Source organism: Acanthochromis polyacanthus, chromosome 7 (assembly GCF_021347895.1).
Source record: "Acanthochromis polyacanthus isolate Apoly-LR-REF ecotype Palm Island chromosome 7, KAUST_Apoly_ChrSc, whole genome shotgun sequence".
NCBI classification, from domain to species: Eukaryota; Metazoa; Chordata; class Actinopteri; family Pomacentridae; genus Acanthochromis; species Acanthochromis polyacanthus.
In genome coordinates this window covers 2,055,165-2,070,875 of record NC_067119.1, presented here as the reverse complement: position 1 = coordinate 2,070,875, position 15,711 = coordinate 2,055,165, and the positions used below count along the sequence as shown (strand labels likewise).

Genomic DNA, 15,711 nt, shown 5'->3' with positions numbered 1-15,711 from the left:
AGATAAACCAGCAGATGGGGGCATCAGGGAAAGAAGAGAGGATGAAGTGATGAACTCATCATGGCTGGTGGGGGTTAGGGTTATGATCTGGGGTTTGGTCAGGTTCACCACCGTTATGTTCCCAAAGAATGAGGTCAGCTGATACCTGAAGATACTGAATGACCAGGTCTTTACATCAGTGGAAGTTTTCTTTCCTGATGGCGTGAACATGTTCCAAGATGACGATGTCAGGATTCATGGGGCTCACACTGAGAATGAGAGGATCAGGAGATGAGATGGATCAGACCTCAGTCCCACTAAGGATCTTTGGGATGTTCTGGAGAAGAATTTGTCCGACTCTCCCATCATCAGTGGAAGATCTTGGAAAAAAAAAATGAATCCATCTCTGGACAGAAATAAATGCTGTGACATTGCAGAAGATAATTGAAACGATGCCACGGTGAATGAGTGTCGTTCTCAGAGTTAAAGGCAGTTCAATGAAATATTAGAGTGTGTGACTCTTTTTTTTTGGACAGGCAGTGCATGATGGAAGGTTTGAGCTTAACAGTCCTTGATTCACATAAATAACCAGCCGTATTTGTTTCCCCTGTGGATTAGGTTGATGTGCATCCCATGTTGTTTTAGGTGTATTTTTGGTCATATTTCATTGGTTTTAGGTTGCTTTGCACGACTTGTTGGTTGTTTCTATCTGCCTTTTGTCACGTTTTGCATTTTGTTGTTGCTGTTTTGACTTTTTGTCGTCGTTTAGCATGAGTATTAAGTTGATGAGCTGTAGGATGGAGGTGAACATCCACACCAGACAATCTGTGATCAGGTTTCTGTCTCTCTGCTGCCACCTGCTGATGCATCAGTGAACTGAACTACAGAAAAAAACAGCTGGAACAGAAAGCACATCATTATGAAACCACAGAAATGCGTGTTAAAGGTGTATTTCAACATAATTTTGGATTTAAATGATTAAAAAAAGAGAACACAGTCTCTTCTTGTTTGACAACTTTTACTGTTTATTATAAGAAAACCAAACGGAGACGTAAGAGAGTACAGAGTGAAATGATTTGGGACCAAAGACCTCCCAATATATTAATATACACAGCTACAGGCGTATGTACAATAAAGGTCTGAAAGAACGCTGAAGATGGAACAGTGTGGATGAAAAACTGGAAAACAAACCGAACATTCCCCTTAAACATGTCCAAAGTGACGGAGAACAGAGAAAGAAAAACCCAACACCTTCCCACGATAGCAAACATCAGAAACAGCTCCTATAAATTCTGATAGATAATCAATTATCAATAACAATTATCACACCTAATCTGCATTCACACACTGAGATATAATAGATCACTTAGACTGTACACTATCAAACTAAACGTCTCTCTGAAGGAACCACGACTAAATACACAGGCTCACTGTAGCAAAGGACTCTGGGAGTTTGAGTTTAGTGGTTTCCTTCCGTCCTTTAATTACCGCTTAAAAAAACCTCATTAGTCACATCGTTTGGCACCGCAGAGCGACTCCAGTTAAACCACTTCAACCCCAACTGGCTCCCAGTGCTCCTAGGAATGTCGGAAACACTCGATCACAATCGCATTTTCTCTCACAAACTCACACACACACACACACTGTAAGATACAGTACAGATAACAAAACACGACGACAAAACACGGAAAAATGCTCTCAGACGTCAACAACTTTGGTCCTTTTCCATTTGCGCCATTTTACACTGTTTAAAAGAGGGATTTAAGGAACTGAACGACATCGTCAAGAACAAGAAAGTCAAAGAAGTTCCCCCCAACCTCCTCAGAAAAAATGTTTAAACCAGATTTAAGGATGATAGTGTCTGGATGGAAACTGAAAAACTGATCTGTTTTTACCAGAACTTAAATGTGTTTATCTGCTGTTCTGATGAAGCTCTGAGGCTCAGAAATGATGGAAAATATTCAAAAGTATTGGAAAGAATTACAAAATGGCTTAAAAAAAACTTTCAAAATGACACCAAAGTGGAACAACATTACAAAATAATTGTTCAAAATTACACTAAAGCTGTCCAATATTACCTAATAATGATTCTAAATAACTCAAAAATGGTTAAAAATGACATAAAAATGAACAACGGCTGAGAAATAATCCAAAATATTCATAAACATTGGGACAAAATTAAAATTATTTTTCCAAAAAGGCTCAAAAACTGTCCTGTTGTGTGTCTATCTTCTGCACTGATGTAGTTCTGAGGCTCAGAAATGATGGAAAAAGTCCATTAAAAAATGATAAATCTGGACCCACCTCTATGGACTTCAAGGACCTGGAACCTTCTAAGTGAGACTAAACTTAAAAAACTGAAAGCAGGAAAGGAGAACGTCCTCTGGAGAAAGTTCTAGAACTACTACTCTAGAACCTTCTCCAGGGGACGTTCTCCTCTGTGGACTTCAAGGACTTGGAACTCTGGAAATATTCACAGTCAGAAGGTAGAACTCTGATCATTGATGAAGTTACTGGAGATGAAGAACCAGATGATTCTGAGGAAGTCAGGGGGAGGAGCCGGTTGATTTTTCGTGAAAAGACCCCAAAAAAAACAAAACAAATGCGCTTCACCACTTTGACATATTATCACACTATAAAGTTTCCTGTGCAGTGAAGTTGATCTGTGCATTGTGTTGAAGTGCTTGGTGCCAAATGCTAAGTCTCAAATTGTGTTCTAAGACTGCATTCGATGGCAACTACAAATGCAGAGTTTCCAAATTCCAATGCGGAAAAAAACAAAGTAAACCAGGACAATCTCATTTTAGAAACTTGTGAAACTAGCCGGCTTTCCACTGCAGGAACTCGGGGGGAGGTGTGAGGTCCCGTTAGGATCCAACAACTGCAACCACAATGTTTACTCAGAGTTCACCAAAACCGCACAGCCGTCAGACGCCTTTTTACAGCCTGATGCTCCAGAGTTCATCACTACAACAGCAGGCAGGCGCGCTCATTTTATTTACCATCGCGGGCGGTCTGCAAACACACCTGTAACTCCATCTCATAAAACAGTGAGAGGCTCCACCTGGTGGAACAACCAGGTACTACAATTTATCCACGACACATTTACTGGCATCATGCAGAGAGTACAGGTTTTCTACATGTGTTGGAGCTTGTGAAACCTACCATCTAACATCCTACCATCTAACACTACATTCCAGATAGTGTCATCCTGCAGCTTTACAACAAGGTTCCTGAACACCTACCAAACATGGAGGAACCGATTAAATGAGCATATACATCAGACCCATTTTAACAGCTTTCATGAACTTGAAGTCTGTGTTATCAAGGTCAGTGGTGTTGGATTGCTACTCGATATCGGCAGATGTTAAATACCGATGACATGGACCAGATCAGGGGCAATAAACTTGATTGGAACATCTCTACAAATAGTAGTTGATAGACTTTACCTCACCAACTCCAACAGAGCAGGAAGTTGCACTTGTTTTGCAGACCCTTACGGCTAGTCATGTAACTGCATCTCATTCAAAAGTAAACGGTGGCAGAAGAAGGTACGACAAATGTAAACTACCGGACAAAACTTCAGTTCTATGAGCATGGAGGAAACAAAACAATGGAAGCTTGATGAATTTTACACATGCTGATGCGATGTTTCAGTGGAGAAGATCACTGGATGAGGACAACGAAACGCCAGAGAAATGACATCTTGACTTCTCAAAAACACCTGCTCACAACCTGGAGTGGCTACCACCCTTAAAAAGGTTGTACAGGGACGGTTGTTGCAGTAAGAACATGTACTGCAGGATCTTGGAGTTGCCCTCCAAGATCCTGCAGTGGAACATGGCTAATTCACGCTGCATTTTCCACAGGGTTAATGATACTTTGGCATCAGATACTTGGTGAATCTCTCCTCTAGAAGGACTGGTGTTGTCGAGGTAACCCCAGCCTTCCTCCTGGTACCACATCATGCTACAAATGTAAGGCACTTTGGAGAAAAGCTTCCACCACTTCCTGTTTGGCAACAAAAACGGCACTTGTGAGGTTTCACTTCGCCTCCACTCCAGATTCTTTCCCACAGTTACCCACCGACTGGTTTCCAGTCCGCAAAGCACACAGGTTTCAACAACATTCATATCCACAAAAAAACAAAACGCAAACACCAACAAAAGTGAAAAAAAAACATAAAACAAGAAAAATAAAATAGAATAAAAATCTAAAATCCTACACTACGGTTTGACCCTAGCCCTAACTCCAGTGTGGGTTAATATAAGAATAACTGAGAGACACAGACACAGTGCTTTACAACAATATTAATAATAAAAACCACAGGGGCAGGACAAACTACCAACACTGAAACGTCCGTCCAGTTTTTGGCATCCAAAGAGCGGAGGAAAGTGAAGTTTAAGGCAACTTTCGGCATAAAGACGACTTTTTAAAAAGGTCTGAGAAGAGATTTTTGGTAGAAATCTTCAGAAAGCTCAGAAATCTACGCACTGAAAGCTTTGATTCTCCATGAGTTGACCGGCATTTTCTTCCTCCAGCTCTCCAAACAGAAAGCAAACCAACCTCCCGACTCTCTTCGTCCTCGCCGCCACGATTCCAGTCCTCGGTGTTGCTGCATTTTCTAATAGCAATCCTATCAGCGCAGAGGAGAACCGGACCGCTGTGACCCTGCGGATCACTGGCTGACGTGGGGCCTCAGGGCCTGGTAGAGACCCTCGAAGGTTGGCCGGTCGGGGATGTCGCGACTCCAACATCGCATCATGAGCTCGAAGAGGGAAGGCGGGCAGAGTGGAGGGCCGTAGAGGAAGATCTGGTGGGCAGGTGGAGGTATGAGAATCAAGCGCACAGCAGACTTAATGTCAAAAACTGTAGCAAAAAACGAGGAGGTTAGAAGTAGAGTGGTCCAACCCACCAGTCAAATACTGCGTTACAGTGGCGCCTCCAATGTTAGACCATTTTGAAAAACACTAAACTTTGAACCCATTTTTCTCAAAAACTACAGAAAGTGGGTTAGACCACTCTGCTTCCAAACCCTTTAAGTCAGAAAAACAACTAATTACACAACTTAAGTCAGTAAAGAAGCTAACAATGTGGCTAAGTCATAGCAAACTACACAAGTAAACTTATAGAAAGATGCTAACTACACAGCTGAAGTTTCAGAAAACAGCTAACTACACAGCTAAAGTAACTAAAAAACAGGTAATTACATTGTTAAAGTAATAGAAAACAGCTAACTACACAGCTAAAGTAACTAAAGAACAGGTAATTACATAGTTAAAGTAATAGAAAACAGCTAACTACACAGCTAAAGTAACTAAAGAACAGGTAATTACATTGTTAAAGTAATAGAAAACAGCTAACTACACAGCTAAATTAATACAAAAACAGCTAAATGCACAACTATGGCCATAAAAATCAATTAATTTCCCCAAAACAGAAATAAAGTGTTGCTGATGTGAAATGCAGAGTGACTCTATTGGAGTATTATCTTTCAGGGTAATTGGAACTTAACCCTTTAAGATAATTTTACCAGTTATTAACAAGATCAACCACAAGATTAATTTGAATAATTTTTAAAAGGGACCAAAACTATTCTATTAGTCAGAGAAAAGTTGAGGATCATGTCTGATTTCCAGTTGTCTTCCAGTGACCCTCCAGGTTGATCTTGGTTTCCATCTCTGCTGTAAGAACATAAATAAATCAATCTGGTTCAACAATGACCCAACAGCTCCCCCCTGTGGAGGAACTGCAGCCTGATAAAAGTCTGCATGTTCAGTTGGGCTACAAACTGGTTCCAAGAGGTGCTAAAATGATTCCACGGCTGTTTAAAATGAGCGTTAAAGTGTCCAGAACAAATCCGATGGGCGCGTTTGATTGGCCTCACCTGTCTGCCCTGGTTCCTGAAGAACTCGCCAGTGTTCTCTATGACCTGTTCGTCAGACAGCAGGCTGTAGGGCTGCTCCTTACACAGCGTGAAGATCTCCCACAGGGTGACTCCAAACGCCCAGACGTCGCTGGCCGTGGTGAACTTTCCCTGCAGAGAGTCAGCACGAGTCTTAGTTTAGTCTCCGGAAACACCCTCTTCTACATCTACAAGGTGTTTTTTGATGCCAAAGACCATTCTGTCACTCTCACCAGTAAGATGCTCTCCCAGGCCATCCACCGGATCGGCAGCACCGCCCGGCCCTGGATTCGGTAGTAGTCGCTGCTGTACAAGTTCCTGCTCATCCCGAAGTCGGCGATCTTGATGGTGAGGCGTCGATCCAGGAGGCAGTTCCTGGTGGCCAAGTCTCGGTGGACAAAGTTCAGGGATGCCAGGTACTTCATCCCCGATGAGATCTGCACCGACATGTGGAGGAGGTCGGACAGACTGCACAGAAACAGGAAGAGGTAAGTGAAGGGAAAACAGCGGTAGAGGCTGTAGAAACGGTGTTTGTGGAGGTACTAACCTGACTGATGGGATGTTGTTGGCGTGGGTCAGCGTGCTCTCGATCTCCCGCTGTGACAGGAACATGTTGAGGTCTCCGTTCTCCATGTACTCGGTCACCATGCACAGCGGGTCGGACGAAACGCAAACACACAGCAGCCGGATGATGTTGGGGTCGTTCAGCCGAGACATGATTTTAATCTCTTTCAGGAAGTCATTCCTAATAAACGGACACATGAGGGAAGAGGTAGTTCTTTCAGGTCTGTTCTAGGAATGTTGGGACCGATCAAGGCAATCGGTAAAGGCACAAACCGAAAAACAAATGGGTACGGTGGAATTTGTCATCTGGCCAGAGGTGATGAAGTGTACAGATATCTTTGTTATGGTGCCCCTTTACTCGCTAAAATGTGGTGAACATGAGCTACACTGCCATCTAGAAGGGTTCAGAGTGTTGGCACAAGAAAGACACATGAAGGGACACGTGTCAGGACCGATCAAGCGAATTGGTACCAGCACAAACTAAAAAACAAAACTGGGTATACTGGACATTAATATTGCATTGGTGCCACAGATATATGATCTTGGCCACAAAAACATTCAATATACATGTTTACTGGGACATAGAGACACTATCCTAGTTCATCCTGGCTCGCTTTCATTATTCACACTGGCCAGAGGTCTTTAAGTGTCATACAAGTCTATGTCATTGTGCCCCTTTATTAGATAAACCTCAGGCAATCAGTAAAGCAGTACCCGGCCTGGAGTTTTTTACTATTACTCAGTAAGAGTCATCCAGAAAACATATTGATAAGCAGTCCCTGACCTGGCCTGGCTGGTTGCGTCGGCTCTCAGCTGTTTAACCGCCACCAGCACCGAGTGTCCGTCTCGGTCCGGCAGTGGCGATCCTTCCCCAAGGAATTCTGGGAGTCCCTCAGCCTCGCACAGGTGGACCTTAAAACAGAACCAGAGGAACCGGTGAGTGGTTTTGTTCTGGTCACCGGACTTTCCGTCGCTTTCTTTTCCCGCCACCTCACCTCTCCGAACTGCCCCTCCCCCAGCTTCTCCCTGAAGATCAGCTGTTGCCGTGGGAACTCGGCGGCGGAGATGTCCTTCCTGGTGAGCGAGTCGACGGTGAGGGCGGGGACGGCGTACATGTTGCTGCCGGTGACGCCCTGAAGACGCACGATGTCCGTCTCGGCGTAGTGCGGCGCGTTGCTATGGAAACACTGGTGTGGTGTACACTGGGTGATGTCCGGCTCGGCGTAGCCTCCACCGCACGCTGCAGGACGGAAATAATTCAGATTTAACACCAACATAAACATTTACACTTACACTGGAAAAAATGACCCACTCAAAACGTGAAAAAAAAATATTTCAAGGAACTTCTACTTTGAAATAAGTGAGAAAAATCTGCCAATAGAACAAGTGAAAAATGGCTTGGTAAGATTTCTTGAAATAAGATATGATATTTAGAATACTGAGATCTTAAAATTAGCTGGAAAACTTATTTTAAGCTCTATTTTACCAGGATTGTCAAGCTTAGGTGTCCTAAAATAAGTCAGACATGCTAAAAAATAATAGTTTTTCACTCAAATTAGATTTTTGCTTTCATGCAACCTCCTAATTTTAGATGTGTGAATCCTCCTGTTGTCTTCATTTATCAGCACCAAAAAATATTGTTTCCTTGTCTGAAAAAAATCCAAAAATTCAGCAGAAAAATTCCCCAAATTCCAATAATTCCTTAAAGGTTTTATTTTTTTTTTAAAAATCCCTCAAACTTGGCAAGAAAATTCTTGTAAATATTTACAAAAAATTAGTAAAAATCTTCCAAAAAAATCCTAAAAATATCTAAAATGATTCCATATATATCAGTGAAACTTCTAATATTTTCTTTAAGAACATTCACATAAAAATCAACCAAAATCCAGCAAAATTCTTTTTTCCCGCCAAAAAAAATTCAAAAATTTTCCCCAAAATTTGAAAATATGGACATCAGAATTTTCACTATGAAAGCATTTTATTTTCCACATTTTCAAACTTTAAAATAGATCAATTTGACCCACAGGAAGACACGAGGGTTAAACTTATTTTGAAATTTCTTATAAAATTCAACTCAAAACAAGATAATTTCAAGATTATTTGACTTGACAAGATATTTAAGATGCATCGTCTTAAAACAACATTTGGTCTGATGACTCCTACAGATGTTCAAACATCTGATTTCACACCTTTCGGTTCTTACCACGCAGCCAGCCCGACGTCATGTGACAGGAAGTGAGCAGCAGCAGGTCATAGAGAGGGTTACCGAGGAGCAGAGCTGGAAACAGGAAGTAGAAGGAGGAGAGGAGCTGGACGGTCAGAGGAAGAGTCAACATGCAGTATCTTCAGGAAAACATTCAGGAAAAGAAGTTCAGGATGTTAAAGAGAGACAGCAGAGGAGCTGAAGGAAGGAAGTTTGATCGTCCAGCAGGGGGCAGACTGCAGCAGCTTCTTCACTGACGGCCTCATAGCTTCACAGGAAAACTGAACAAACATGTCGGCCTGAATGAATCTGAAGCTTTCTGGAGGCACTTATCCAGAATAACATCTACCTGCAGGTAGCTTCCTCCACAGATAGCCGATAAAACGTGATAAAGGAAACTGGGATTTTGTTTTGCACCTCTGAAAGTCTAAAATGTGTGGCGTTGTGAGTTTACCGGAAGCCTCGGCGCTCTGCGAAAGCTCCGGCAGCTTGTTTCTCAGCACCGCCGGGTTCTGGTACTGAGGGTCCAACAGGAAAACTCTCTCATAGTGAGGGTCAGTGTTGGCCGGACCTGATGGGAAATAAAACCAATCAATAATCAATATCTTCTGTCCATCTGGGGCTCCAATGGCAGTTTTCTCACTGTTACATTTACAGAATCTGGAAATATCAACACTCTGTGAACCTTCCATTTAAATGTAAAAACGACTACCGAAGACGCAAAACAACCAAAACCAGGGACAAAATAACAAAACTGTGACAGAAAACGATGACAAAAAGATGTACAACGACCAAAATGATGCAAAACGACCAAAACAAGGGATAAAATTACAAAACTGTGACAGAAAACGATGACAAAAAGATGTAAAACGAAGCAAAACGACCATCTGGTGCTACAACAGCAGTTTACTCATCATTAGATTTACAGAATCTGGAAATATCAACACTCTTTGCACCTTCTATTCACAGCTGTGGACAAAAGTTTATGCTCATTTTAAAGATCATGTATGTCATGGTAGTCTTGAGTTCCCAAAAACTCCTAGAAGTCGGAATTTTCTTTGATGGAATCATTGAAACACAGGAATCTTTGTCACAATAAACAGTCATGCGTTTTTTTTTTATAGATTTAAACTGTCCCAAAAGTTTATTCTCCCCAGAACAACAAAGCTCAGAGACTGAATATGCAACATAATCACTCTGATAAATCTTTCAGTGGAACATACGAGGTTCTTGAGAGTGGATGGTTCTATCGTCGAACATCAGGGTTGAGCCGTTTCATGGTGGACTGGTAAAGATGTTCAGGGTTCCCCAGCAGTTCTCAGTTGGGTTGAGGTCAGGAGAGTTCTGTTCCATTCCTCCTTAAAGCCACCATTGCTGAGTCATACAAGCTCCATCTACAGAAATACCAATTCTGAACGTCTGTAAAACATTTTCCATTCAGTCACAGGCCTTGATTTTTTCCTCCTGGCCAAAACAGGAAGTAGAACCTTTTCTAGAATGTTGTTGGTAAAATATTGTGCATTAGCAGTGGTACCTTGAGGCACAACGTGCAGCTCTGAGAGACCTGAAGTGGACATCGCCCCCAAACCACACTATGGACACCGGATTTACTGCTCAGAGGACGGTACTTTTTCACCATCATCTGTATGGATACAGTCCTTTTGGCTTTTGGAAATAAGTAGAGAGGACGTTCATCGGAGAAGATCCAGTTCTCCCAGTCTTTAAGAGTCAGAGTTATGGACTTCTTTGTAAAGTCAGTCTCTTTTCCTTTCACAGTTGGTGAGTCGTGGGGTACGTTGCCTCTTGTAAACTTTCAGCCATATGTTTCTGTTAAATAACGATGCACAGAACTCTTAGAAACATCGTCTCCAAGATTTTCCAGCCTCTGACTGAGTCGCCGGTATGACTGGTGTCTTGCCCTTTCTCATCAGATCCTTGGTTCTTATAGGTAGGCCAGATGGACGTCCTGAGCGAGGCGAGTCTTTCAAGGATCCTCCTCTGTTGGACCTTAGCCACCATTTCAGCACCCAGAGGATACTTCTGCCAAGGAACTGAGCTTCATGCTGACCAGTTTTTCTTGCATTTCAAAGAGCAGTGGCCTGTAGTTGAATCTCAGACTCTGACAGAGGAGCTTTTCCACCCTTAGTCTTAGTCAGGGAAACAACGCTGCCAATATCTGGTTGTGAGTGTCGCTGTGTTTTGATAAAACAAGAAATGTATCTTCTGGGACCTGACAGTTTGAGCAGAACAACAACCAAACAGAACCTGACTGACCAGGTGGAACTAACCAAACATGCTGTCCAGTGGGGAGAACCAACCTTTGGGATTCAGTGTATTAAAGGTTTTCTATCCATTTTCCCCCCCTAACTTCACAGATCACTTGTTTGTTTTGGATCATGTCCTAAAAATGAAACGTTACACACTCTTTTCTTACAATCATGCCATTAATTTATCATCAAAAAATATCTGTATGAAACCGTTTCTGTATAAATAAATCCATTTCCTCGTCTTCTAAGTGGATAAAACCTATGAGTGCACCTGTAGGAGGATGTCCAGACCGAGGAGGAACAGGAGGAGTCTGCAGGATGATGGTGTCGCTGCAGGACGACAGTCGAACCGTCACCTCCTCATCCAGGATCCGACGTGGAGCCTTCAGAAGAAAAACAAAACAACACATTAACATTAAGAATCTTCACTCTTCAACACAGAGAAGATTCCAGCCCACATGAAGCTGTGCACTGGAATCTGACCTCCTGAAGTCAGTTCTGTGTTGAAGGACGGTTCTAAAAAAACACAGAATTACAGCAACAAAACAACCAAAACGATGCTAAATGACTACAAGGGACAAAATAACAAAAGCGCGATGCAAAACGACTACAAAACGATGTAAAATGACCAAAATGGTGCAAAACAACCAAAACACTGGGTAAAATTAGAAAACTTTGACAGAAAACGACTACAAAAAGATGCGAAACGACCAAAATTATCCACAACAAACAAAACCAGAGATAAAACTGGAAAATTGTGGTGGAAAATGATGACAAAAGAAACAAAATTACACAAAACAATCAAAACAATGGTTAAAATAATGAAAATGTGACACAAAACAATGACAAAAATACATAAAACAATGGACAAAATAACAAAATTGTGATGGAAAACAACGACAAACAGACATAGAATGACCGAAATGATCAGGAAAAGACGTCAAATTACCATCTTTAATAGATCCTGAGATATTCACCAGGTGTACTGAAGTTGTATACCTTCAAAATAAAAGCACCTAAACAACTGATGCCTGGCTACCACCGAGTTGAAGGTCGGATTGTGCCTCTTTACCTTCTCCAGTACCTTGCAGTCGTACTGACACCACAGGATGAGGAAGATGATGATGACCAGCAGCAGGATGATGGTCACCAGGCAGCCAATCAGGACGGGCGTGTTGCTGACGTCAGGAGAGTCGCTGGCCGACGGATTCGCTGATATCAAGAAAGTAGAAGCTGGAGATGTAGATCGAGGGTTTAGTCATTTTTGACGTTAAGTTGGAAGATAAATGACAAATATCCTAAAAAATTCAAAGATGATGACAGAAAGACCGGAAACATTCAGCTCCTAAAGAAAGAGTTCCTCAAAAGCTTTAGAAAATTTGTTGTTTAAGGTGATTTTTAGTCATATATTAATATCAGAAGAAAATCTTTACATCCAAAAGCTGTAAAAGTTCTGAAGATAATGTTAAATATCACTAAAATAGTTTATTATTATCAGATTTAAATACAGAATCACAGTGAAAATGTATGCGATCTTGTCAAACTGGATGACATTTACAGTTTTTCAGGGTTATTAGGGAAATAAATCAATACTTATTCAATGTAATTTAGTAAAACAGACAAATTCTGTAAAGTAACAGATAAAAAACATTTTTTATCTTTAATATATCCTAGTTTTTACCTATCAATAACAGCAAATACTTGTAAAATAAATGTATTTTCTGCTTATTTAAAAACACTAAAACGGTGTCATTTTATAGTCGAATCTAAGCAACAGGCAAGCAAAATACTTTCGGTAAAAATACTCATTGTGATGCTGTGAATTTTACAATCTTTGACTGTTTTTTAATTGTTATCATGTAAATAAAGAAGTTTAATTTCTGTCTTTGTGGTTTTCTTTGATTATCTATAATTAAACTAAATCTTTAGACATAAATCTCCTTCAAATAACAACAAACATCCATGAAATAATTACATTTTTTGTAGATTTTCATTAAATGTGAACATTAGTCACAGTTTCTGGATTATTTGTGTTTTCGTATTAATACTTTTTTCTGTGATTTTATTAGATATTATTTATAATTTCACAAAACAGGGAACATCTGTAAAGTAACAGTAAATTGGTTCAAATGTTTTTGTTAAAAACATTTATGTTTTTATGGATTATTACCACTCTGTCATTTATTGTGCATTTCTGTTTTAGTTTAATGTAAAAGCAAAGAGAGAAGCCTCTATTTTTGTACTTTTGATAATAAAAGATTATTTAAATGAATCCTTTACTCTTCCATCCTGTTTCTGTTTTTTGAGCTACTGTTGGTTTAAAGGTTTACAGGTGAGCTCACCTGTCTCAGTCGCCGTGGTGACGGTGTTGTATTCGTTGGCCGTAGGAGACGTCCCCACCAGCGTCAGCTGGGTCGGCAGTACGGTGTCCTCTGATGGACAAACAAACAGGAAGTTGTTATATTTACCTGCTCTGACAGAAACGTCTGATTGTCGTGTTTGATTCCATTACCGGACTGGAAGGAGATCTCGCTGAACATCATCCAGATGTCGGCGAAGTAAAAGCGGCAGCGGAGGGATTTGGCAGCGCGGCGGTGCAACGGCACGGTGACGTAGCGGGCGCTCGGATTCCTGTCGTCCAAAACCGTCTTGAACGCCACAGGCTCCGCCTCCCAGTTGGCGATGAGGCGGGGCTTGAACTGACAGGAGACGGAGGAGAAGATCTTCACACCGCGGGAGAACATGTTGTTACTGTGAACCTGGAGGAGATCAGAAAAACAAGCAGGACGTAACGATGTTTGATTGGTTAAAATACCACGAAGACAGGAGGATCTGCACCACACAGATGTGAAACATCAACAATAAGACACAAGGAATGTCACAGAGACAAAAAAATAACCACAGAGACTGAAAAAATGTCCACAAAAACATCCAAAGAGACATTAAAGACACCAGAAATGTCCACAAATGTAAAGGACCTCAAGTCTACAAAAACATGCAAAAAGACATAAAAGACACCAGAAATGTCCACAAAACCATCCAAAAAGACATCAAAGGCTCAAAAAGTGTTCACTAAAACATGCAAAAGAACCTTCAGTACTGAAAGAAGTTCACAGACACATGCAAAAAGACATAAAAGACACCAGAAATGTCCACAAAAACATGCAAAAGGACCATAAAGCTCAACAAACACAATAGAGAGACATAACTGGAAAAACTGTACATGCAAAACGACCAGAAAGACTCTTAATATACATTTCTGCCCATAGCAGAGTCCAACCTTTTTGATCGCAGCTCAAAATTTTAATTTTTCCAGATATTTGTTTTAGTTTGGTGATAAAAGAACTCAAGTGAAAAACACGAAGGCCAACAGAAATGAAGATCTGTTAGAGGAATCGGAGACGATGAACCTTCATGGAGGTGAAGTTCCGCTGCCGGTCGAACACGAACTCCATCTCCACGAATCCCTGAGTCCCCAGCGAGTCGTTCCTCCAGCCCAGGTAGTCGTATCCGGGCCAGACGTGGTACTGGCGGGTCAGCAGGAAGTCGTCCAGGCCGATGACGCCGTCCGTCAGCTGACCCAGGCCACCAGACAGCCTCCTATTGGACGAGACAGCCGTCAGTCACACAGGAAGCAGTAGCGCAAGGACACTATTGGTTGTGTTTTTGAGCAACTCGCCTCCGTTCATGAGCTCCATCGTAGGTGGAGTCGTTGAGGCTGGCGATGGGGTAACCTGGTGGCATCATGAGCTGGCCCTCTGGGGCGGTGTAGGAGATCAGACCGTCTGCAGAGAAGAAGATTACAGAAAGTTAAAGCCTCCAAATGATCGGAAATGAGGCCTTATAGTCCGTTTACTAAAGTCAACAAGTCTGTGGGGGAGAAGAAAACAATATTTTCTGGGTTCCATCATTCTATAATCCAGCACTGAAGTTTCTCTGTAAAAAAGAAAAACATTTTCCTTTTGACAAATAAATCCTCCTTCAGACTCTCCTTTCTGTTTATCGGAACATTTTGGCTTCATGTCCAAAAGCTCACTTTTCCACAAAAATCACAACAGCAACCTTGAAACTCTACAAGTCTAAACTGAGCCACCATATTATTGGATAGACACACAACAAGTAGCATATTTCAGTTGTGTGATGAGATTTTTCTAAATTTCAGCACCAAAAAACACAAAAGATACAAAACACCATTAGAATGTAGAAAAAGAGCTTTGACGACCACAAAGACACTAAAAATGTCCACAACAGCAGGCAGAGGACTTTAAAGACACAAGAAATACTGACAAAACATGTAAAAGTCACAAAATATATCTACAAAAACATATAAAGGACCTCAAAAACATGGAAATGCTAAATATGACTGCATATACAAAGGAATCACAAAGACCAAAAACGTCCAAAACGTTTTACAAAAGAACCACCAATCAAAGTTTAGTTTGTTGCTTCCGATTGTTTAGCATTATTTCCTCTACTTCCAGCGTCACACAGCAGCAGAATCTGACCAAAGAGTCCAAAGAGACCAAAGGACGAAGGGTTAAAGGCTCAAACCACCATATTTTACGGCTGACATGAAACTTTACTGTCAAAAGAAAAGATCGAAACCAAACAACGCCAACATTCAGAACAACAAAACTTCAGATCAGTGAAGCCGCCACGATGACACTCCACGAACTTTTGTTGCATTCATTTGGATTCTGTTGATAAACGGTGAAGTTCTTAGTAAATCTGGGGATAAAAAATGTCCTAAAAGGATGCTGGAAAAGGTTGGATGTTGACTCGAGGAGTTTACT

General features: G+C 41.3%; 1 protein-coding gene across 2 annotated transcripts in view; it reads right to left on the bottom strand.

The window, feature by feature from the left end:
* Window positions 1–980: 980 nt before the first annotated feature.
* ddr2l (discoidin domain receptor family, member 2, like) overlaps window positions 981–15,711 on the bottom strand; it is a 36,055-nt gene continuing 21,324 nt past the window's right edge. The window contains exons 7-20 of one of the 2 annotated variants that reach the window (XM_022205462.2): window positions 14,598–14,703; window positions 14,329–14,518; window positions 13,431–13,677; window positions 13,261–13,350; window positions 11,991–12,151; window positions 11,190–11,301; window positions 9,106–9,222; window positions 8,652–8,726; window positions 7,444–7,688; window positions 7,233–7,360; window positions 6,432–6,629; window positions 6,118–6,352; window positions 5,867–6,016; window positions 981–4,792 (exon numbers count right to left, since the gene is read on the bottom strand). In XM_022205462.2, the coding sequence (XP_022061154.1) occupies window positions 4,658–4,792; window positions 5,867–6,016; window positions 6,118–6,352; window positions 6,432–6,629; window positions 7,233–7,360; window positions 7,444–7,688; window positions 8,652–8,726; window positions 9,106–9,222; window positions 11,190–11,301; window positions 11,991–12,151; window positions 13,261–13,350; window positions 13,431–13,677; window positions 14,329–14,518; window positions 14,598–14,703 (2,189 nt within the window). In that variant the 3' untranslated portion in view covers window positions 981–4,657. The remainder of the gene's footprint in view (window positions 4,793–5,866; window positions 6,017–6,117; window positions 6,353–6,431; window positions 6,630–7,232; window positions 7,361–7,443; window positions 7,689–8,651; window positions 8,727–9,105; window positions 9,223–11,189; window positions 11,302–11,990; window positions 12,152–13,260; window positions 13,351–13,430; window positions 13,678–14,328; window positions 14,519–14,597; window positions 14,704–15,711) is intronic. The other variant, XM_051950914.1, reaches the window with a different exon arrangement.